Source organism: Phalacrocorax aristotelis, chromosome 7 (genome assembly GCF_949628215.1).
Source record: "Phalacrocorax aristotelis chromosome 7, bGulAri2.1, whole genome shotgun sequence".
NCBI lineage: Eukaryota > Metazoa > Chordata > Aves > Suliformes > Phalacrocoracidae > Phalacrocorax > Phalacrocorax aristotelis.
This window is the reverse complement of record NC_134282.1, coordinates 32802638-32828515: the sequence shown is the minus strand read 5'-3', so window position 1 is coordinate 32828515 and position 25878 is coordinate 32802638. Positions and strand designations below refer to the sequence as shown.

The following is a 25878-nucleotide window of genomic DNA, read 5'->3' as shown; positions in this document are numbered from 1 at the left end:
GAAGTTATCATGACAACCTGCATAGAAAAGCTCATAAAGGAATTGACAGCACTGTATTAAGAGCAGGATTTGAAAATTCCAGCCTTATATAAAAAATTTGAAGTAAATAAAAATGAGAGCTCTTTAGTTAATGAGCTTTAACATCCTTGTGCACTGAATGTGATGTAGCCGGGGGGGGGGGGGGGGGGGCGGGGGGGCAAAAATTTATAAAAGGTATGACATGACATCATTTTACATAGAAGAAAAAAAAATTAACATCTTACCAGGCACATTTATTCTGACACTTAATCACATTTGATTGTGCAATTCTAATGAGTCTGCACCAACCTCGTAGGTGAATGATTTCTTTTACTTACAAAAGATGAATCTAAATCTTGTGCCATCAGATTGACATCACCACAATTTCTCAGTGGTATTAAAACTGTTACTCACTACCCACAGAAGCTTGCATTTTCCAGACAAAGACAGTTCAAATTACGAGCCCCTGGATTTTTTTAATTTAAGAGTTGTCACAAAGAGAGACATTACTGTCGCTGGTACTGCAGAAAGACTTGCATATTCCTTTAGCTGCTTTCTCTATCAGCCGTGCCACTATAGAACTTTACCCCTCATTGTTTCACAATTAACTTGTTCCTACATTAATCTCACCACTGACTTTGAGGGATGCTGTGAACTTTCAAGTATCTGTTTGTAATTTCCTTGTTCTAGCAAGTATGTTCATTAGATGGACAAAAAGATAGCTTTTCTTGACAAGATTTGTTCTGCTTTTTCATACATATTTTCTACCATCTTATTTTGAACGAATACACCAGTAATGACAAAATACAATAGAGTAGTTTTCACTTGATGCACTCCTGAAAGGCCACAACTTCTTTAAATCACACCTAACATTTTAATATTCTGTTTTAATGAGAAATTATGAAATTCCACTTATATCCGTAAGTTCTCGTGGAACATTTAGACACATACTGGACAACTTCACTGCAGAAAAGAGTAACACGAATACAGAGCTTCACACATAGAATATGCCAACATGAAACAGTCTTCGCTTTTCTGCGGTGACCTTATTCCCTTAATTGCTTCTTCTACACCAGTGGCAATCTGAAAGTAATATGTTCTTAACAAGCTTCCAGCCTCAAATAACATTTCTTGGTTTCAGAAGTCTGCAGAAAATATACAATGAGCTTGTTCCACAAGTCTCATGAACTGCCTTACTTGTCATAACACTCAGTCTAGAAGCCCTGCAGCATTTGAAAACTAGCTTCTGTTCTCCTGGTTTAAAATTAAGTAGAACGCAAATTGTGCTCTCATCTAAAATTGTAACTCTGAGTTCCTACTGTTATATAAAAATATATGTTAGCCGTTACTCACCCTTCTGTGATAAGCTCTTCTTCATTTCTTGTCCACCTGATATATGGAGTTGGAAATCCCACAGCAACACATGGAAAAACTGCACTTTGCCCAGTAACTTTAGTAAGCGAAGAGGGCTGCCTCACAAACATCAAGTTCTGTGGCACCTCTGGATCTGCAAATATTTTGTAAATGACAAAGTTGTACCAGATGCAGGATCAGATGATAATCATTAAAAAGAACAATTAAAACACCTATTTTCTTTCCTGCATCTTCACAGGATTGAATGGTCATCTTACCTACCTAAATAGTTTTCTGTGAGAGACTCTTGCGGCCTCCCACTTGAACAGCTCTTAACTGTTTCCTCCAGACAGGCAAACTGATTTGCCACTGCTGGGATCTGACTCCTCAAACCCCCTAGGAAACAATTTCAGCTAATAGCTACAGCCCTGAAACTAACTTTGATCAGCTAGCAGAGGTTTAGTAAAGAAAGGTATAGGTTTGACTTTGTCCAGCCAACCTTGGGCAATCACCTGACTTCATCAGGTAGCTGCCTGAGAAAGTGCTTTTACGCACTAGAAAATGAAATTGCTGCAGTAAAGAGTCAACCCTAAGAGAAATAAAATAATTAGATAATTTGCACGCTGAAGTAGATTTATAGTAAAACAATAAATCCACCATGGTTTTCCATCCTTATGGAAATGGTGAATCCTCTGAATTAGTTTTGGCTTTGCCTTGAATTGTGCAGGAAAGGAGTTTCTTTCCCCCCCTTAAGAACAAGCACAAGCGAAGTGCCTATTTACTCAGTCTTTCACTACAGGAAAATGATACTTTAACTGCGAGAATTGAAAACATACCTCCCATTAAAGGCTGTCCAGCAATCTCCTCTGAACTGAACTACCACAAATAAATATTCAGGACAAAAGGCTATTTTTCTACCTTCCTAAAAATATCCACTACTCAAAATGTAGCCTTAGGATAAAGGTTCTAGAATCAATTTTAACCACAGCGGTAACAAATTCATAAAAGGGCCTCAGTAACACCTGGACAGAAGATGTAGTTCATACCCTTTGTCTCTGCAGTAACTTCAGCATGTGCCGTAACTACAGAAAATGAGCTCCTACGCACCCACTACAGCATTTCTGCTGGGTTGGTTATCATAACCCTTTTGCCAACTGCTTGAGAAACGCAGTGTTTATGCTGCATGAATTGCTGTATTCTCAATACTTAGATGTGCACTTACAAGTCTGATGACAAGCAAGCTCCAGAATCGGACACACTCTTTTTGGCCCCTTCAAGGGGGACAGACTATTCCGTACCTACACTGCTTTTGCTCACTGGAGCCCGTTCTGTACCTATCGTGCACAGTATTCGGCCCCATCTCACCTGGGACCTATGCAACACTTGCAGGAACTTATGGAAGTTGTTGGTTTTGGTGTTCTTCAGGTCAAAGTGCTGAAAATAACTGAGCGTTTACAGCACTATGCTAAGGGCATGCACATGCTCCAAGGTATAACATGATGAGATTGCCATTCAAGAGAATCAGGCCTGATGGAAATGATGTTTCAGAATTGTTCCGGGCAGAGGGAGCCAAACTTAGCACAATCCTGGATCACACCATCTGTCTCAGGCCCACACACAAACTCTCACAGCAGCTCTGCCTACGGTCCCTGTTAGAGGGAACTAGTCTGCTTGCTCCAGAAATAAGACCATGTGTGAACAGGCGGGCAACACAGTGAGAGTGTCCTGGAGTGGCATATGGAGCAAGCCAAGTTGCAAAAAGCGGATGTAACAGATTGCCAGCAATCACTACACTAGGGAGAGGTATTAGAATGATTCACTGGAGACGGAACTCATTAATACTCCAAGCTCACAAAAAGCATTTCAGTTCTCAGGTTAGTGGAAACTAGATTTTAAAAAAAAAATCAAGTAATTTCTTTTTTCCTTGCATTCCTATATTTGAAAACACCTGCTGTCAAGTAGCAGGACTCAGAAATGTATGCTCCTGCTTGCTTGGTGGCAGGTAAAAGTCAGACTGAATGCTCTAAGGAAGGTCACTGTAAGAAAAAGCAGAACACTGTCCGTGGATGCAAACGTGTGTGATGCAAGTGCATGATGGGAGTATTTCAAAGATTTAGAAGCAGAGCAGCGGGGCTGCTGTAGGCATTATCAATTTAAAAATGGGATAAAACAGACGGAAAACAGCTTAATTCAAATCCTTCTTTCAAATATATCTCAGATCAAACAATCAATTATGGGGCCACTCAAGATTGAGAGCTTTCTGTGCAACAGTTTAATCCCACTTTTTCTAAAAAAAAAATTTAAATGCCTGCTAGGAGGGATTTCACAAAACTTCTCAATCAACACCTTCAGACTCATGAGCAAGCAAGTAAACAGCTTTATTTGTATTCCTGAATAGACTTATCTTTAATCACCTTCAGGAAAATATTACAAAAGGAAGTAAACTATATCTGGAGCCAAAATCATTTGGAACATAATATGGAATTTTATCAGGAAATCTTCAATTCCCCCAAATCAGAAGAGTCTTAAGCATTCATTTGAGGCGCTGTAGAAACACAAAAGCAAAACTAACTGAAATAATTAAGTACCTTTTCCAAAAGCACTCCTCTTCAAAAACTGTATGCTTAGTTGAGAAAGATTTGATCCTTTCTTTTCTGAAAGTCTGAAGAACTTAATGAAACAAATCCTTATTTTAAGCATGATTTATTTCCAAAGCCTAGCAGACACTCAATTTTAAAAGAAGGAAGGTTGCAATTGTAAAATTGGGGTATTTTAAAGTATATTTTATCATTTTAAAGAGAAAAGTGACGCAGTCATTTTCATAGTCATAGAGAAGCAGAACTATTTATTGAAAGGGGCCTCTGAAGATGCCTAGTGCAACTACCTGCTTGAGGTCCTTCTGTTGTCAACACTAGGTCAGACCAACCACAATACTGCCCAGCTTAGCCCTGAAAACCTCCGAAGATGGAAATTTAGCAACCCTTTCTGGCAGTTCTCCAAGCAGTGAAAGTTGAATCAGAATTCCAACATGAAGACTAATTCAGAAGAAACAGCATGAAGTTCTGGAAATAATTAGGAAAATCCACACAAGACACAGCCCCTATTTCCCTAGTTTGGGAAAGTACGATTCACATTCCTGTCTTACTCTTGGTCAATTTTCAAAACTTTGTGCTAGAACGTCTGGTGACACACAGCTCCATGTAAGTGTCATTCAAAACAGAACACGCTAAATGTGGAAACAGTTTACATCAGGGCTGGGCTTTTGGTCTTGTAAAACCATCTAAACATTTTGGGACAATAGGCATAGCCAAACCTTTCAAAATAAAATCATCTCCCCTTTCTAGAGTCTGGAGACTTCACCAAAGGGTCCAGTCAGAACTTCTTAAATATTAGGACAATTAAAAGTGCATCAACTGAAGCACCCCAAGAGGAAGGGACTAAGCACCAACTTCTTTTGGAAATTTTAAGAGTATTTTAAATGTGTGATTCAAGCCTGAAAAACTCAGAAATCCCCAACACATACATACTCAAAGAAACAGTTAATTCCCTTTTTGTAACGCATCGAAATGGAAGTGTATTACCAGTGGCATTTGAAAATAAGTCTTTCCCAAAAAGTCCTTAAAAGCTAAGCCATTAAACATGGCAAAAAAACCTATGCGCATGTCTCCAGCCGATCTCCAACCATTGCAGAGAACTCGGACACTGACAACTGATTTTGCTTTTCTGTTTCCCAACTGCAAGACACAGGTTAGCCTTCCCAAGGTACAAAATCCTTCAGCTTAACCACATGCACTCATTTTAAGCTACACTGAAAACAAAACAAAAAACCCAACCACTAGGTTCCGCAACACACATTACACTTAGCTCCACTTAAAATATACAAAAATGCAACAGAGCAGATTCTTATGTGTTCCCCTTTCAGTATTCTTGTTAGGTACTACCCGCTCCCCCACAATCACTTGACTAGTGTTCTGATTATTAATTTTTTTAAAGAAAAACAGATTAATACCTGGAAGAATTTTGAGCTCTGCTTCGTCACTGTATTTGGGGGTCCCACCACTTTCAATGATACAGCGATACAGTCCTCCATCCATATCAGTAGCATTGCTAATAATTAGAGTCCCACTTGGTAATTTAAATACACGATCATCCAGAAAGAGTGGCTGACGATCCTGCTCCCACCTCACAAATGGTGCAAGGTCAACATTGACTTCACAGTTAAGGATTGCACTGTTTCCTCTATAGACAGATGATGATTCTGGCTGACTGGTGAACCTGGGAATGCCTGCAAATACAAAATAAAAAAGTTAAGAGGTATTCTGAAGATGACACCAAAGCTTTGAAGTCCAAGTCAAGATTTATGAACATAGCTTAAAAGAAAAAATTAAGTTGCTCTCCAACTCTCTCAAAATCTTAACACTTGATAGCACTATGCTAAGGACTGCTGGTGGAAGGGCAAATAAAATAAATAATAAAAGTACTGATTTAAAAAGAAAAGTAGTTTTAGAAACAAGCAAATGTCGACAACACAACAGAAGTCTTTGGAGTCCTCGAAAATGGGAGGGGACATGCAGGTAACCTCTGCTCACTTCTCCAGTGTTGCTGTTATACTTAAGGAATGGCAAAAATCAAGATTGTCTCTCTGCCTGGTACATCAAATAAATAGTTTGAACCACATTCTGTAAGAGCCACTGATTCACTTGCATTGTAACACAGATATCCTCTAATAGTCACTCAGGAGATAGTAACAAGGAGAGGAGAAGGCTTCTCCTATGCCTTCCAACTCAAGTCTGCAGTCTACACAACATCTTAATTTACTGCCTACAGGAATACTTCTAATGAGGGTTTTATTCTTGTCAACTTAGGGTATTTATCTTAAAATTAGAAGTTTAGCAGTTAAGAACTTCGACAAAAAAGTTGAAAATTATTTTCTACAACTTCATCACCGGGTGTGTCTAAGTAAAGGTTTAGTTTCACAGTAATTTCACTAGACCATGAAAAGGAGCCTGAGGCTGTTGAAGAACCAAATCTCACTGAAATTCAACAGAAACAGAATTTCCCTTTGAAGATTTCAGCTACAAAAAGCCCTACATATAGCAACATAAAGTAAAAACTGCATTTATTCATAGGCAAATATTTATTTTTTTCATGTTAGTGTACCTGAGAACTGAGACTCTCCATAATGTAACACAAAGGTACCACTGCCACACTGACCCAGCAGCGCTGCCCAACAAATGTGTCACCTTCTGAGTAAAAACGTTCTCCAGAAATACCCAAAGTCCACTGAACAGCTTGACATTTGTTTCTGTGTCCCATTTTTGACAGTGGAGGAGCTGACAGGGTGGCCTCCATGAAAGGAGGCTGAATACTCCCAAGCCGGACATGGTTGGGGCTGGTTCCACCTGTTTCCACAGCGGCCCCACAGAGGCCCTGGCTGAGCCAGTCAGCAAAGCTGGTGGCACCTCTGTGAAAGCATTTCCAAAGGGTAACCTGCTGTACCAGGAAAGGTGTGAGAAACAGCCCTGCAACAGCCAGGTCAGAGCAGAAGAAGAGGAAGAGCAGCTCCAGGTGCCACCCTGGGGAGACCAGGGTGGAGCAGGAAGCAGCAGAACTGGGAATGAAGGCATGAAGTTGAGCCTGGGAAACGGGAAGAGGGCAGGATAAGGTGTTTTAGTTTTTGCCTTTGTTTTCCTACCACTCAACTTTATTTTAATTGGCAAGAAATTAATTTTCCCCAAGTCAAGGTTGTTTTGCCTGTTGCTTGATCACCCTGTCTTGACCCACAAAGTTTTACCTCTTGTCTTCTGCCCCTCCACGCTGTTGGGGAGCAGAGTGAGAGAGCAGCTGGGTGGGCAGCCAGCAGCTAGCCAAGGTCAACCCGCCACTAGTATTTTGCACAAAAATTTCCCATGACATGGAAGTATCAGATCTTCCAACAGAAATACCCTGTCCACCACTACTGGTGTAAGCAAATGGTTGAATAAAGGCAAAAGAATACAGTATGGGGGAAGAAAGAGGACAAAGCATGTGACAGGAAGAAGAAAAGTCTCCTCACACTCCATTTTCCACGGTGGTTAACTATATTACCAGCTCACCCTTTTGCAGCTTGCACAGAGGTGGTTGTGCAACCAGCACAGACACAGGGCAGGACACAACTTGCTCACTGCAGTAGCAGTCTCAAAGTAAGTTTCCCTTTTTTTTTTTTTTTAATGCTTGCACCTAAAACTAGTATTATCATAGAAACAGCCTGTCAGTACTCTTGACATCTTACCTTTCCCTCTCACTAGCGCATAGCTTCAAGTACATATTATGATTTTTTTCTTTAAAGTCAGTACACTGTGTGCCTTCAATATAAGAAATGGAAAGTGGGACTCTGGGTTGCACAAATTAAACCATCCTAGTACAACTTTTCAAGCACGAGAACGGAGCCTGCTGGGGAGCACTAGGGTCTTGTAACCTCTAATTCAATGCCACTGCACACAGCCAGGACCCCAGATCAGAAAACACAAACACAAGCTCTCTTCATAGTCATGATTATACATGAAAGAAGCTGTGACAGCTTAAGTCAGCTCTCACCTCTTCCACTTCTAACAAGCTTAAGGGTGAAATCTCTTACCAGTTATCTTCCATTTTCAAGAGTTTGACCTAATCGGAAAAATTCTCATTTATCTCTTGTGAAGATTATTCTTTTACATTGTTTTAAATACTCATTTCCAGATAGGTCAACCCAATATTTTTACACGTCTCACTTAACACATATCTATCAAGAATGCACTGAGAATTTAACAGTAATATGACCAATCTTGTCTAGGTTTTTAAAATTTATTTTGTAAATACCTAGTTCAGCACCTTGCAATTCTTCCTTTAAAAAGGGATAATGAACAACTGCTCAGACCAGGGACTTGATGTTGAAGTACACAAAATACCCATGGATGAAAAACACTGCATGGCTCTTCAATGTAAAGGGGTAGAAAAGGAATGCATGAGTTAACTACCTCCTGTGCCTCAACTTTCTGTTCATTATGAGCACCCACATAAGTACAATTTTAATATATACTTCTTATAAAACTTGTATATACATTTCACCTGTAGAAATATAAGTCTGATCCAGGCCAACAGCACCACCTCTGGTGCTCTGCAATCAAAGCCAACTACAGAAGAGATTTATTTGAGCAAACCCACAAATCACCATCTTCACACACTATATTAAACATAAGACCTATAGTAAGAGACTGAAATCCACAATCTACCACATGCCAACATGTGACAGATCAAAAATGTTAATGCAATGAGAAGCAGCAGCATACCTGCTCTCTAGTTGTGGCTAACCAGAGATCTTCCAAATCCTTCCGAATAGCTGGACTGATTTCTGAAATATTAGATTTCTAACATACAGCTCACTTGTGTTTTGTCAAGTAATTCCTTGCATAACCTTGCACAGGTCCGTCTCCAAACATTACACACTTTCCCCCCTCTTGGAGTTCTAGCTGGAGGCTCCTTCCACAATTTCATTCCTCTGAGAAGAAAGTGTTAGTTTCCACTCCCAGTGTATTTACAACCAAATTCTAGTCCTTTGATCTTGACCTTGTTTTTGTATTATTTTGCATCTTTTATATTTATCCATTACTCCCTACAAGGTATTCATATGAGTAAAAATCATAGATGCTTTCAATTTTCCTTCTGCTTAGTTAATGAAGCTACAATCTTTAGTTTCTTTTCCTCATTCCCCTAACCATCCTGTCCACCTTTAAGACTCATAATTGCAGAATCATTTGGGCAGGAAGGGACCTAGTCAGAGCAGAGTCAGCTACGAGGTCAGAGCTAGTTACTCAGCCATTTTTTCAGTCAGATCTTGAAAATTCCCATGGATGGAGACTGCACCACCTCTTGGGCAACCTGTTCTACCACCCAACTCTCTTCACATTGGAGAATTTCCTCCTTAAATCCAGATCTAACACCTCTTACTCTCTCACCACGAACCACTGACAGGACGACAAAGACACAAGATGCAACAAAGTGACAACAGACAACTTGAAATGCCTATTGTAATTTAAGATCACAGGCATCCACATAAACATAACAAAATTGCTTCTCTGTATCTATGAAAAGATCTTCCCAAAAGATTTAACAATCACATTAGCTCTCTGCACATTGGCAGGTTACAGTCAATCCTATAATCCACCAACCAGCCGCCTTCTCTCATAAAATCGCTGGTCACTATGTCCCAACTTAATACAATACCAAGAATATTGCCGTAGCTGCATGACCTTGCACACTGTGCTAATAAGTTTCACCATTATTCAGTTCCTAGCATCATTTAATTCTTCCTATAAAACCATCAAGGCCACATCAAGAGCAACAAGATCTCCCAAATTTGTAACACCTGCTAATTTATGAGTTATATACTTTGTTCTTATAGCAAAATGACTGATGAGGATGTTAAACATGATCTTTCTAAACTCTAGTCTCCAAGGCATCTTTCCATGCTGAAAAACTCCCTCTCAATATAATCCATTAAATTTTTGTAATTACCTCAGATGCTTATCAATCTCAATATTCTCATTTACATTTCTAGCATTTTGACCTTTAATAATTTCTAACAGGACAGCGCATCAAAACGCTGTGTTGTGGCATGCCCGTCCTATTATAGTGCTCTAAGACATCAATTGCTTCATCAAGAAACTCAGATGCAAACCACGGACAAAAGTCATGTACAGTTTAGCCTTCTTTCCATTTTCCTCTGTCTTAATTACCCTTGCCTTCAAAACCCCTTTAAAAAGGGCACAGTGTTGGGATCAGACTAATTGGTCTACTATCATACCTTGCCTTTTCGGACACACATTCTACATTAGTTTTTCTTCCAGAAGAATGTACTAGCCCCTCAATTCACAATTCATTAGAAACCTTTATTAAGAGACTTGCATATTAAGCCAATTCTTTCATCAGCCTGGAAGGGAGTCCTGGACCTCCTCTTTTTGTCAGATGAGCACCATGGCTTCTGTTTTCGCCTCAACCATAGCAATCTCTTTACCCCGTACAACTACCACTTGTACAATCATTATCTCAGCAACTTAAAGCACTAGTGAGGATGTGAAGGACTAACGCCCTGCAATTTCTAACATAAAGCTCAACTATGCTTTAATTTAAATCCCTTACTAATACTATTTACTTTTTGGACAACACAGGCATTGTGTATTCTGTTGTGTGCAGATGCTCCATTAAGGTTAAATAAGCTCTGTTTAGGATGGTTTCATTACTCACTAGCAGTGAAATTAGAGTTCATTTTCTAGGTCATTTAAATGCTAGTTAAAACCTTCATTTGATCATAGTTCTGTGGAGTTTTAGAATATATATATTTTAACCTAAGCTATAATTTTGCTCTAAAGAGCAATTTTCTCTTTTTCTATGATTATTTGCAATTTTCATTGCTTAAAAGCCTCCATTGTGGAGGAGGACCCTTTTGCTTTAGCCATCAGACAACCACAAAACAATAATGATTTATTACAAGAGGCGCTCTAAATATAATCCTTAACAACTATTAATTCTGAGACCTGTTTATAAACACAGAGGCAGGTCCCAGAGTACATACCTCCTGCAGCAGTATACTACTAGAAAATACCCTTTCATCTACTAGTCCAGAGCCTTTCCACTACACGGTTTCTCTTTTCCTCTTCAAAATATCAATGGAACAACTTGTAAGCTTGCATTTCCTTAACTTTCTATAATCGTTTTCAAATGCATTACCATGTAAGCTAATTCAGTCTATTTAAACTATAAACACATTTAAAACTATTATTAAAGTTAAAATTTTTTTAAAATAGGCACTTTCTACATTCGATCATTTGCATTTCCCAATCGCATCCATCAACAAGACTACACAAGAAGATCTAATGAAAATTAGTTACATTTCTAATGAGCATGCAGCACCCACTCTTTACCCACATGTTGCAAGACATTCAGTTGAAGATATTACCCTTTTTCTTGCTAAATTAACATAATGATAAATGATACTTTGGGGCTCTGATATTAAAGATTATTTTTTCATGTTTGTACATATATTAATCATCCCGTAGCAGAACAAATAGATTATGTATTGATTTTAGGACACTGAAGGAAAATGCTACTGATCTAGCAGGAGCACAGATTAATAAACTCTATTTAGGAAGGATGATTTTCCACTTGGAATGTTCTCTAAACATTGGCAGGAGAACACATAAGCAACAGTGCAATTCTCACATGCATACAATGGGAATTAGATGCACCACAAACTTCAAATTTTCTGCTAGGACAATGCAAATTGGGGGAGGGGAGGCAACTCTGTTCCTATTTTCTCCTCCACTTTTCTCTCTCCCCTCATCAAAAGACCAGAGCAATGCTAGGAATTTGAATGAACAATCTACTTAGTGCAAATCTTTTCCATTCAGATGGCATTCCCAGTCTAAGCATTACTGAGATTTGTGGCCCATTGTCTCAATTTTTGAAAAAGCAAAGATGTGCCTAGAAAAGCAATAATACCATGCTCCTGGAAAACACAGATGGTAAAAGTTCTGGCTGTAGTCTGCTGCCTTCAATGGAGCCAGTATTTCATCTCCTGTACTTTCCAGAAGAAGAGGAATTCATTGCACTAATGAGTTGCTAATCTAGTTCAGCAGTCTCTGTGCAGCCACAGTCAGTGCCAATCATTTTCAAGGAGGCTGAAAGAAAAAACTTCCATAATCAACAATTACTAAATAACTCATGTGACAACCTTCTAAGTTCAGAGTAAATGCTTGCTTTCTGCTTTAAATACTGTCAGCAGTCACTGTAAATGCTTAATTTTATTTAACATGGACACTATTACCACACATATTTAATCTGCTTTAGAATCCTGCAAACCTTCTGCATCAATCTTGCCAAATCAAGACTGCAAAGCAAAAATAACGAACTTCCGTCATCTCAAGGGAACAACTTCCGTCATCTCAAGGGAACAACTTCCGTCATCTCAAGGGAACAACTTCCGTCATCTCAAGGGAACAACTTCCGTCATCTCAAGGGAACAACTTCCGTCATCTCAAGGGAACAACTTCCGTCATCTCAAGGGAACAACTTCCGTCATCTCAAGGGAACAACTTCCGTCATCTCAAGGGAACAACTTCCGTCATCTCAAGGGAACAACTTCCGTCATCTCAAGGGAACAACTTCCGTCATCTCAAGGGCAACAGGAGGCTGCAGAGGAATTCACTTTTTCCCTGCCCATGGCAGGGTCACATACCCTTACTACATGGTCACAAGCCCATCAGATCAAGTCTTGGCGAGCATTTTTGTCATGTGCCCAACTCTCCTCTACTGCTATTCCACAGGCTGCAATGAAACTTAATACTTTGGGTAAGCACTAGATAGCTCAAAACACATATTTTACATGTTTATGCAAGTAACTGTTTCCCAAAGCTGGTTTCAGGCTTTTTTTGTGGCATCTCAATGTACTCAGCAAATGCCTTCCCCATTTTTTCCCCTGATTATTTCTATTGCAGCAGGGAAAATGTAAAACACAGGAGCAGCTGACAGTTTTTCCCAGAGCATTACCTCCTGTATACCAGCTATGAAAATCCTATTGCCCAAAATTACTCTTACACAAGTTTCTCATAACTTACCCAAGTCTACACTAACTTTAGCAGTATCATCTACTAACACTGCCACCCTATAGCTTTCACCTTCCAATCATTCTGCATTAAACCATTCTGTTCAAACACAAAGAGACTGAATGATTATGCAAAATACTGATAATTTTAAGACACCAATTTTTCCCCCATTCTTGTTTGCCTAACTGAATCTGAACATATTACAAATCCACATTCTATTATTACTTTATTAAAATAGCCTCTTGGGAAGCATGAAGATTTTAGCAATGCAAGTAGGTAAAGAAGTATAGAAACATGATACTCTATTGTTAAAATAGCTACATCTGTTATCCTTCAGTGAAGCAGCAGATCTTAAAGATGCTGCATATTTTGTTCACACATCAGCTTCTCACCCAAACCCTGTTAAAGAATTCATAAATCCAGCCATCTGTGGTCACTTCATTAAATTATTGTAGCTCCTTTCCTTCTCCTTTGCTTGAACATTATTCAGCATCATTTGTCTGAGTGGCAGAGGTGTGAAACATATTTTAAAATACATATTTCATGAATCTCACTAGCAAATAGATTAGACTTCATAATTAGAAAACATTCATGGAGAACAGTACTCCAACATTACCTGAATTAAGATAAGGCCAGATGCTTCTAGTCATTCCCACAAAGGAGAAACACGAACATGAATAATTGTTCCCCGCCTTGCTTAGACAAATTAGGAGAGAATGCAACCTGACCTAAAATCTGGGCAGGAGACAACTAGTCAGGGGAGACAGAGTATTCTTAGAAGGATTGTAACATGAAGAGAGGAAAACCTACCAAACATCCTTGCTGGCTAATCTAAAGCGAGAAGCATGAGGAATACGCAACAAGAATGAGAAATTTCTGTATGGAACTAGAATCCTGACTTTGTTAAACACAGACTCAGCAGCATAATTAACATGGCATATACTGATTTAAAAAGGTGTCGTATCCCTTGATAAGAATTAACAGAGGAAAAGGAAAGGATGTCATTGTACCTATCAGTAAGGTACACATTGACATATCTACCTATACACATATAATTAACACACACAGAGTAACCCTGTATGACCTCAGAGCTGTTTTGAACAGGCAATTGAACTAGAGATCTCCCAAGGCCCCTCCCAAGTTTGATTATCTGAAGACACTATGGTATGGAGAAGCTATACAGAAAAATATGGTGAGAGAAAGCAAAATATTGCACCAAATATTGTGCAAAGAGGAGCAGAATTACATCTGTCAAAACAAACTTCTAAACAGGGGAAGTTTGAGCAAAACTGATCATGCCCTGGAGCCCAGGGTCAGATTACACAAATCTGAGGTTGCCACCACCCGTCTCAGACTTGGATCTGAGCTTTGCCACAGAACCACAAATTGAAAACAAAACAAAGAAACCACATATACAAAAATTTAAGAGGGTGTCTGGACTAGTAAAACACATCAGGATATTCTGAAGTCTTATCTGGCATTAAAATAAATTCTGTGAGGAACTTTTAACAGAAAGTTGTCCCTTATGTACCCAGTGGTAGACTCTGCAAAACCTAGTATTCCTGGAAGCCCAAACTGAGATACAACAGCATAAGAACACAACCATGTAAGTGTCAGAAAAACCTCACAAATTTATGTAAATCAAATCTGACAGAGTATTACAGATCAATTCTGACCCTGAACCAGGACACAGAAAGCTCAGAGTTCCTGTTGAACTCAGGCCATCAATGGAAACAGAGAGATCCTGACTTCTTAAGAAATTTTGCTTAGCCTACAAAAACTCTTTACACCCAAACCAGGACATGATAATCCCACGTGAGTTTCTCTCGCAAAAGCTTGATGAAAAAGTGAGACAAGTGTCGATAAGATAATCCTGCTGAAAGCAGTAGACTTCTGACTGGCAGCACAATATTGAGTAAGAGACAAGTCAAACATTTAGAAATAACTAACACCAGTTTGCCAAATGCTACCTTTGACAGAAGTCCCAGGAATAACGAAGTATTAAAACAGACCAAGAAAAAAAGAGGAGAGATGATGTACATCCCCATATTGTATCAACTGCAGTATGGGTTCCTGACCCAAAAAAGAAAAAAAAAACCAACCAAACAAAAAACCCACCCCACAAAACAGCTGAGCACATGCTTGCTATTCTTTGACACATCCCAATGCCTGTAGTGATGATCCAGGCTTACAGCCTGGCTAGCTGCAGCTCCAGGAGAAGCAGTAGAGGAAAACTGCTCTACCAACCATCTTTGTTTATGAACAAGTAAGAGCGGCTCTGAGAAGGGATGAACGTCTGGTGGCTTCTAACTTCAAAATAAAAGATAGGAAGACTAAAGAAATTGGAAGATCAAATAAACTTTTTTCTTCTTCCGAGTCAAAAATAAGTGGGCTACCAGCATAAGGCATTTCATATTGAAAACTAATTTATCGATTACTCAAACATATTTGTCCTTTCTGACCTATGGAAGCATATTTTAACAGCAGGTCACCAACAATAACGAAAGACTGTGAGGTTGTCCAATTTAACAAGATTGCTCTGCAACTGCAGAACGTGTCCTGGCAGAATTTCTGATGAAGATTAACTGAACATGTATAGCTGCTCAAACTAGGAGTGAAGCAGTTATGGAAAGCCCCCTAGCATAATACGTTGCAGCTATATTTTAAAAAGCTAATAATGTAGAGGGAAGAAATGCTAGCAAGAAGTGAATCCAGCTTCCTTGATGAGAGTAGCTCAGAAACCCTTTGGAGGAATGTAAGAGATCAGAAAATAAGAACTGATCTTTGATAAGGTATTGAAAGTGTTAAAAAACACGGACAACAAATCTAGAGAATGGACCAAGGCTAAACAAACAAATCCAAATTCTAGTCAGGTGACTAGAATCTGGATCTCTCAAGAAGAGACTGATAAATTATTCCAGGAATGAAGTGGGAACAAGAAAGGTGATTCAAGGAAAATAAAAAATACAGAGGTCATTGATGACAACCATAAACTACAGTAAGTGTAGTGGGGGGTGAGGCGGGGGGGGTTCATCCATGGCACAGCAGAAGGTCAGGCTCAGAAAGTGCTGCAAGAAATGGTACAGGGATACTGGAAAAAAAATATCTGCTAATGGAGTAGGTGAAATAATAGCTCCATTAAAATCAGAGACAGGACTTGCAATTAAAGGGCCAAAGAACAGAAAAGCTTGAGCACCAACAGCAGCAGTTCAAGGCAGCAGGAAAAGCTGTAGTAGCCACAATGAATTCCAGCTATACACACAGACACAGGGAAACGTGGTAAGTAGACATTTCTAAGACTACAGAAAAATGAACTGAGAGGGTGCATGCAAACTATGGAATAATTTATTTGGTACTGTTCTAATAGCGAGGGCAATGAAGAAAGCACTGTGTGATCTTAAGAGAATACCTTAACGTATGCAGATTTTCTTATCATTTAAGAAACCTCAGGACTTGATCAATAGACTGCCTGCTCACAATTACTCTAAAACAAAATCAATAGCCCTAACAAAAGAAGAATAAGATCCAAGAATCCTGGTGAAAGAAAAGGGCTTGACAGGTTAAATAATTTTAGATCCAGGCGAGGCTATCAATTACAAAAGCTCATGTGAATGAGCTATTCAAAGAAGATTAACACACAGAGAGGACAGTCATGATAAATTTATCAAGAAACTGGAAGGAAAGATCAGAAAAAACTTTTGCAGGCAACTCTATAGACAGTGACAAAGATGGCTGGTACCTGACGACAGACATTTAGAGATAGGAAGTAACCTAATCATTTCACAGAGAAATACTCAGAATCCATAAATAGCAAAGAAACCCCTCCAAATAGACTACTTGAAGACCAACATAACAGAAGATATAAACACAAAGGAGAAAAAACTTATATAGATACAAACATCTAGCTGGAAAAAAATGATGTCTAGAGACAACAAGGATGCATGGCAGAAAAGGAGGAGAAACACTAGAAGAAGTATAACTAGCAAACTATTTGACAAAACTGTAGTTCACTCAAAGGGATCTGGATTAAAAACAGCTAAGGTGTGGATTATCACACCACTGACCCTTGAATCGTGGCCAGTTGATAGCAATTAAGCTCTTCATATGAGTGATACTTTTTTTTAAAGGTCTCTCCATAATGAAGCCTTTCTTTGCTTTATTTTTAATGTGATCAATTTAAGAACAGTCACAAGAGAGCAGACTGAGTGCATCTAATCCAGGAGTGTGACTTCAGAAGCTATTAGAGAAGGAAGAGCAACACCTTTACAGAAACCTATAAATTATCTAGAGACATTTCCCTACATTCCTCCCCTCCAAACTAGGGGTTTATATATGCAAATTAGTAGGAGTTGTAGGGGTTTTTCAGTAATTTAACACTTTTACTTCTAGTGTACTTACGTGAATGATCAGACATAACCTATGCTTTTAAGGCTGTTACCAAGAACTAACCTCACTGAAATCAACCACAGCAAGTTTTGTAACTTAATTTTTCATTATTAAAAATAATTTATCTCTATTGTGTCTCCTTTTCAGTGTCATTAAACTTCCTCTTGAATTTCTATTATGAAAAAATGAAGAATTTGTCATACACACACTTCTGCCATGATATTTCTTACCCTTACTGCTTTTGTGCCATCTTTCATTTGGGTAGGTGTGATAGTACAAGTACCTCTCGTTTCAAAATGCAATATTCAGTTGATCCATTACCAGCGTGGAGACCCTTCACTTCTACATTAACTAAAGCTGAAATCCCTTGTTGAATCCCACAATAGAAAATGCAGCAAGTCAAGAATACAGGCTGCATATGTAACTATCACTTGCCTGACAGTTTGGGATTTAGTGAGCAATCTATGCAAAAACTTGTCAAACAAAATTACAAAAGGGATTTGCTGGGGCTGACATGCAGAACATAAATAAGGAAAAATACATATTTGAGTGAAAATATTAGCAAACAAGAAAGCCAATCTAAAAGTTCATCCAACTTTCTTGTTTAGGGTGTTGATGCATCGTCAATATGCTCTCACTTCCTACTTTTGTATCACCATCTACAATCACCCATCAACAGATCATCTACTATAAACCCAAGTGATTGTAGAAATTTGGCATTGAAGCTCCCTTTCACAGAATTCATGCTTCTCTAGAAGTTAACTATATTGCCTTCCTTGTTTTCAAAACCAAAGGTCAAGATCTGAATGTATACTGCAAAGAGCTTTAATTATTATTTACAGTAAGTATATATTATATTTTGAAGTACATCAACATAAATACAACTTTGCCCATTAACCAAACACACAAAGGATACTGTCTTTGCTAATTACAAAACTTACCAATTTAAGTTGCAAACTGGTAAAACCTTACCTTTTGGTTTATAATGACAGGGAATGTGGCACTTAATGCCTAATTAAGAAAAATCTTAATGAAGGACCACAGGATTTAAATACTTCTGTGCTGTGTATTTAAGAACCAAGAAGATTAGCTACCACAGCCATCTTAAAAAAAAAGATATCCCAGCAAGGGAAATTTCTGCTACCTGTAAATGGGATAGCTGGTAATGCACCTCTGAGGTTTCATTCATTTCGATTTTTTTCCTGCACCTACCCTTCACAGAAAAGGATCCATAATCATCCCCCCACCCTTTTCTGACTGGGCTCAGTAAAGGATCTCTCATTGCACTAAACGTTAACTCCATTCTAGAAAATACATACTAGTTTGGGGTTTTTTCCTACTGAAGCAGGAAATTCAGGCACAAGTGTTACGGATCTACTTGTGCCCCCTCTCCTATAGCTACAGAAGAGGATTCGTCACCCTCCAGTAAGCACAAATAAGCTTTAACTAGCTCACCAACCTGTGCAATTAGGGACAGAGATAGTATTAATCAGAGTAGGCTGTTTGATTTTATTTGATATTAGGCAAAATGACTTTAAACACAGAAGCTTAAGAAAACCTGTGATTTTAAAATAGAAACAGTGGGTTTAATATCATTTAACTAGCAAATTAGAATCTCTTCACCTAGGCTATAACTTGATCATTAGATATCAATGAAGAGTTTAAAAATAAGCAGGTCTAAAATTCTCCTGCTGTGGGCTTTCACCCAGGATTAGAATAATCAGTTTGGCTGCAGACAAACTGTACAGCTATCTGCTTTGGACGTGGCAAGAAGCTGCCTGATATTAAATCAGAACTTGGTATTCTACTTTCATATGAGTTGCTGGAGAGGACACAGCACTCCAAAAAGCAGGATAAATTAACTGGATAGACAAGGACTTGAAATCAAGGCTTGAGGAATTACAGGAAGCAATTCCTGGCATGCACACCACAAAAATAAGGGAGAAAGACCAATTGCTGCAGAAGAGGGAACAGGACCTGGATCAGAAGCAACACTTCTTCCCCTCCTAATTCTAGAGGAGTTTCTATGCTGATACCCTGCTGATATCTCCAACACTTTCAGTTCACGTATGAAATGACACAGTTTTAGTGCGATTAGATTTCTACTGATTCATTTAAAAAGCATTATTTCAGCTATAATCAATTCCAACTCCTCTCCTGCCATACCCCTCAAAAAGGAATTAAATTAAACCAAATTCTAGAAGAAAAATTGTACCCTAACCCTCTAATAACATGCGAGACATTCCAGATCAGAGTAAAACATCAACATCATTACCTTCTGGCATTTGTTTGGGTTTTGTTGGAAAGGAGGAAGGAAATGAGTCTCTAAAAGGCAAACTTTTCAGGTTGCACACCCAAAAAGTGAAACGCTCAATATCATCAATTACTTCAATCACTTAAGCTCCCATCTCCCAAATTTATGCAGTTACTGTTCAAAAAAAGTAAATGATTGGGGAAAAGCGCCTATGAATTCATTCTTCCTAACGTTACACTGAAAGCATTTATAATAGTTATTCTGAATCTGGATCTTTGTTTTCAGTCCAAGTACTAATATACATCAGCCCAAGGTCTCACATAGATTTTTTTTCCCCTACTCTAACTGGACAAATGTGAATTGTAAGAATTTAGAATGACATATAAGGTAGAACATTTATTGTCTTAAACGTCTAAAATCTCACATTTTTAATAACAGCTCACAGAAATGGTACAAACTATGGTTTCATTAAAACCACCTTTCCCCTTTACTTGTCATTGACATGAAAAGCATTTTGATCTAAGCCAATTTATGAAAAAAGTATATTTTTTATATATAGAAAATGTATTTTTGCAAGAAAAATTTATCACCCGTTTCACTTTTATTGGTTAATTGCTCTTAAGTACGCTCCACTGAAGTACCTATGCTCTTAGGTTTTTTCTAATTCCAAGGTACGGAAAGTTCTTTTCATGATGACCAAATCAAGATTCCCCCCCCCCCCCCGTTCTGAAAGAAAATATGCAGCACTGAGTAAAAAAAAAAAAAGTGCTGTTATTTCTAACCTAACTGCATCTCCAAGGAGCTGGTATATGCACATAGTTTGTTCTGCTCAGCCACTAAACTAAGCTTCTCTCTTCTCCTTAGGGATGGCAGACACACACCCCAATAAGAAATACAACACTGTTCAGTTGTAATCTTCAAAGTTAGGCAAACGTTGCAAAAACATGCGATTCCAGAACCATGCAGGCCGGATACTTTTTTTGCAGTTCTTAGTAGTCATGGCAGTAGGCAGAGATAAAATTTCAACCCAAATTAATGTTTAAGCAAAATTCTTATCTATGCACCATTATTTAATACATAAATTACTTTGATATTAAACAGCTAAATACTAGAACATACCAGAAATTAATTTGTCACAACATACCTCCTTGACCATGTGCCTTGCAGACATCTAGCTTTAACTGCAACAACACATCCATCCAAGTCCTCCTCCCTCCCACAAACTGCGCTCAGGGAATAATCCTATCCTAAATAATAATTTCTTTGCCTCAACTTTGCCTACTGCATATCATCCAAAAACTCTAATGGATACAAAATTACTTATTTCTACATGGTCTTCTCTCAGTGTGATCTTTTACAGAATCTTGGTACATTATAAAAAGTAATACTCTAAATTTATTGAAGATAAATTCTTTATTAGGCCATCAAGAAACAGGCAAAGCATGGAGACCCTCTTTCAACCATATAATGAGCCTGCAATGGAAGCACTCTCCTGGCTCGTCACTGAATTCCTCCAAGCCACATTATATTAAGTACCACAGTAATTGCTCATCCAAGCCTCCTATAATTTCAGTAGCAGTTATACAGACAGCTCTTCTAGTCATCAATTTGGAAGCCCAAAGCTAGATATTGTCAAGATGCAAATAAACCTTAAAAAGGCGATCTAGCCAGCTAAATCAGGGAACAACTTCACAAGTGACGTTCGTTTTCTATATATGATGTATTCACATCAAGTCAATCACATTAGTCAAGCGCAACTCAAGGGCTTGACATCCTGAGAGGTTCTGTGCAGTGTCACGCAGGGGGTTAGATAATACAGTTCACATCTTTCCTCCTCTGGTCATAAGACCTCTGCTTACTAAGGAACCATCTTCACTTTCCACAGTCAAAGGACTTTCTGCAGACAAAGGACTTCTGTATCTTCCAAGCTGTACGAGACCTGAGGGAGCTATTATCAAGGAGCATTTCTTTCACCACACAACTCTATCCCATTTCCTGGCCCCCAGGTTCAATTCTGTACATGGATGGAGACAGGTCAGCAGGAACAAAAGTGATTGGGAACTGTATATCATATGGATACGACCACACCATATACAAAGGGACAGGTAACTGCACAGTCAGCACGTTCTGACATTTAGCCTACCTGATTTCACAGAGGAAAAGTAGTACTACATAGGTTTTAAATGAAGTTCTGAAAAGAAAAACAGTGAAGACTAGTTTTGTTAATGCAACTACAAAAATCCCTCTGCCATGCCACAGCAGTAAGATCCAAAGCCAGAGGCTTCAGCAGTCCGGCTGAGTCTAAACTACACAATCAGCTGAATGAACTAGCAGGAGGAGGAGGAGGATGTATTCAGGTCAGAAAAGCAGAACACTACAGAGAACACCATGCCGAGGGGCACAAAGTGCTAGAGCATACTTGGAATTAAACTCCAGATCTTTCTTCCAAGTACGTACACAATGTGCTTCAGTCCACACAAGCAAATACTAGTTGTACATGGAAAAACAGGAAGTCTATCAAGATTTCAGTATAGTTTTCAACACAAAACAATACTTGAAGCTTCACCATGATAGTTTTCAGAATTACTCCTCAGGAAGAAGCAACGTTCATTCTGGACAGTGCTGCACCTGCAATGTTTTCAGATGGTTCTGAAAGAAATACCATGTTTTCATTAAATACAAACCTGCCTTTTCTGATTATTGAACCCTTTCGATACTACATGGGAGGAATATTTCTTAACAGAAGTGATTTGCCTGTACTTTTTCTAAAAGTAATTACAAAATGAAGGTTTGAAAATAAAAATTCTAATAATATTTAAATGAGAAGTAATAATATAAAGGAGTTTATTTAATCGAGATGGGAGAAACAAAGGTCATAAGTTATCACCAAGTGTTTTTTGAATTAATGAAACTCAGACATACCTAAAGTTAGTACCTAGGCAGCGATACAGCTATCTCATCACAACCGAACAAGTTCTATACAAAGCTCAAAGCCAAGTATTATCAAATGCAAAGATAAGTAGAAGAGGAAGAAAAACAGATGGATTCACCATGGGGAAAAAGCCAACAAGAATGGAAATAAATAATTTAGTGAATAGTCTTTAAATGGACATATAGAACTGGATAAATTCATATGAAGAAATGCAGTGCCACTGTCATGTTTCAGGCCTTTTGGATGTTCATATACCTGTCCTCTCAATAATAGCTTTATGAGAGCTTTAGCTAAGTAGTAGTAAATAGCGACGGGGAAAAAACGTATCTCAGGAATATTTTTAAGCTAGTATCATTATACTTTTTACTACAATACATATTTATTTTTCCAAGATTAATTGCAGACAGTTCCCTAAAATGTTGTAAAGCCTTTTTTTAATCCATGCTTTGTAAGAGCTATTCCAACCTTTCACCCTTCTTAAGATCTAACTGGCACTTAATTACCAAAGACAGATTTGTATTTCAAAAGCCAATTAAAAAAAAAACCATACTGTAGTAAGGCACTGATTAAAAAGTGTTGTGGTATTACATAAATTAGGCAGTTCTTTTGACTCTCCCTAGTGCAAATCCATCATAATAATGGTAAAAGCTATAAATCACATGGATTATGTTACTACCACACTGTCTCCCTCCACTGCCCTGATGTTTGCGTGGTTTTGAAGAAAGCAAAACCACTTTTAAAAATATATTAATAATTTCACAAATCCAGTGTAGAGCATGATAACATGGTTAAGTTTGCACAGCAAGAGGAAGCAAAGAAGGAAAGTAACACCGTAAACCCCAACCTAGACCTTCATTTGCTAGAAGGAACCGAAACATGGAAGCACACACTGAACAAGAGAGAGATACCTGTATCCTGAAACTACTCATTAAAGAAAACTAACAAACTTCTTGCTGTTTGCAGTTTCTAAAAATCAAATTTGTTCTACTAGAAGTCTGGTAGAGCAGTAAATAACTTATTCTCAAGGCATAGTAGAATACAATGTCAAGTTACAGGCTAATCGTGCTGATGTAAAGTATTCTTCATAATGTAATACCCTATATCATAACATCTGACTTGTTTTTTATATCACATGAGAAACTAGATTAAAGAATGAAAAGATCAATTTCTATTGAGTCTCAGTTTCTACAGAAACTTTGAATCTCACACCTCAAAAAACCTGAAGAGTAAAGGCTTCTCATCTATTATCACATATGGAAAAGGTTCTTTAAAAGCTCATTGTCAAACACACTACAAACTTGCAATTCCACATCATCATCAATTTTCCCCTGCCACAACACGTTTATAGTGCTGTGTCAGAAACAAACTGAAGCAAGAAACCAAGAAAGTAGGTCTCTAACCTAATGCATTCAGTCAATGTCTGAACAGTCGACGCTCAGGTATTTGAGTGTTTCGGTTTGATTTTTTCATACAATGGTTGACTAAGCCCCTCTGTCACCTTGCACCACCTTGCGTTATCAGTATCTGTCATCCTATGGCAACAGAGGAGCTTCAGTTTCCGACATTCAAAAAACTTTTAGATCTGTCAATGTAACATATGAAAAGGCCTTTAAATATTTGAGAAATTTATCAGGATTGATCAGCCTTTAGACCTTTATGCAAGACTCACTATAGGTGGATTGCTCAGTGCTATCTATCAGCTGTTAAGGCAAACAGTGCAGTTGAGACTAAAAATTTGAAGCTTGTATTCATTCATACGTATGATGTAATGCAGCCTGTTTTTACTGAATCTTCTTTGCCCTGGCCTACATTATTCACCAGAATTTGTCATTTACAGGTAATGAAGTAATTTAATGAGTAAGTAGCAGTTAAAACATGCAAGCTACCCTTCATAATATTCTCTTTTAAAGAAATCAGGTACAATCACAGTACAACATTCACACACCCCATATGAATTCGACATACCGCTGTTCAATTAAGAAGGAAATTAGCTGCCTCCCACTGTTATCTTGAGGCTGAGGAGAGACCTTATTCTGCTAACTATCCCCACACTTTCCACAGCCTGAAAGCTTCCAATTGGGGGGGGGGTGTGTGTGTGTGTGTGATATTAAAAACCACTGATAAAACTGAGGGATTCAAATGAGGTTGAGAAATGCAATATAGTTAAACCAGAATTTAAATATTCCATCTTTTATTCCAACGCCTTCAGGAACCAAAGCTACCCTTCCCCCCAGCTAAAGGATTAAACTCTGTGTAGTCTTGCACAGCTCTTGGCACTTAACTGAGTTAATAAATAGATTGTCGCACACCTATATTTGACAAATCTTTTGGAGCAGCAGCAGAAGTTATGCACTCTGCAGCCAGAGGATGCTCTTGTGCAGGTTTCCAACTTAATAGGATGGCATAACGCAATGCAGAACATGCCATCAAGAGCATTTCCTCTAACTCTGAACAAAAAATTACAGTTTTTGTTACATGGAATTGATCAATAATTTTCCAATACAGCTGTTAGGCCAACATGAAACAAATGGGCAACCACTTGTGTGGTAAACATTGGTACTGCCTTGGGTTAGATGATATTTGTTCCATTTTCTAGCACTGACTTTTTGAAAGCAAAGCTCACCAGAATTGCATTGGGTTTTGTTTTTTTTTTGTTTTGGTTTTTGTTTGTTGGGGTTTTTGGTTTGTTTGTTTTTAAATTCTAAAAGGCTCTTTAAGATTCCATCCTTTTAGAAACTATCAATTAAAACAGCCTCTTCTACATTGATGCATGAAAATTGAACTGGAAATTCTGAAGACATTTTGGATTGCCTTCATTTTTAACCCCATTAACCTCACCTAGTGATCATATAGACCAGAATGATAACAGAAGCAAGATGTTGAATGATCTCATGTGGAAAGCAGCAGAATTAATCATGACAGCAGTAGTGTAAGAAGGTAGTAATTGCCCAAGATAAGTGTGTGAGAACTGCTTTTATTGTCCTCATTGCCAAACTTATAAATGCATTTCTCATTCAGAGACTCTGCAAGTCACTCCTTTAAGGTATAAAACATCGATTTATTTATTTATTTCTGACATTTCTGATGTTTCACAACAATGCTACAAGCTAACTTAATCAAACAACATCAGAATATAAATGAGAGTAAGCAGCAGCTCTGGGAGATGCTGTAACACTAGTCAGAAAAAATTCATTACCTCAAGACATTTATTAAGCAAAGAAAAAAAACCTGTTTGAAAAAGGCTGGCAAACATCATTACAGTAACAAAATAAAACTGCTCCACAGGCTCTTTCCTAGTTATATTGCCTCAGTTTACT

General features: G+C 38.2%; 1 protein-coding gene across 10 annotated transcripts in view; it reads right to left on the bottom strand.

The window, feature by feature from the left end:
* Nucleotides 1-25878, bottom strand: part of NEO1 (neogenin 1) — a 209900-nt gene that overhangs the window by 117739 nt on the left and 66283 nt on the right. For all 10 annotated transcript variants that reach the window (XM_075099801.1, XM_075099804.1, XM_075099799.1 and 7 more), the window contains exons 3-4: nt 5381-5656; nt 1372-1525 (exon numbers count right to left, since the gene is read on the bottom strand). In XM_075099801.1, coding sequence (XP_074955902.1) covers nt 1372-1525; nt 5381-5656 — 430 coding nt within the window. The remainder of the gene's footprint in view (nt 1-1371; nt 1526-5380; nt 5657-25878) is intronic.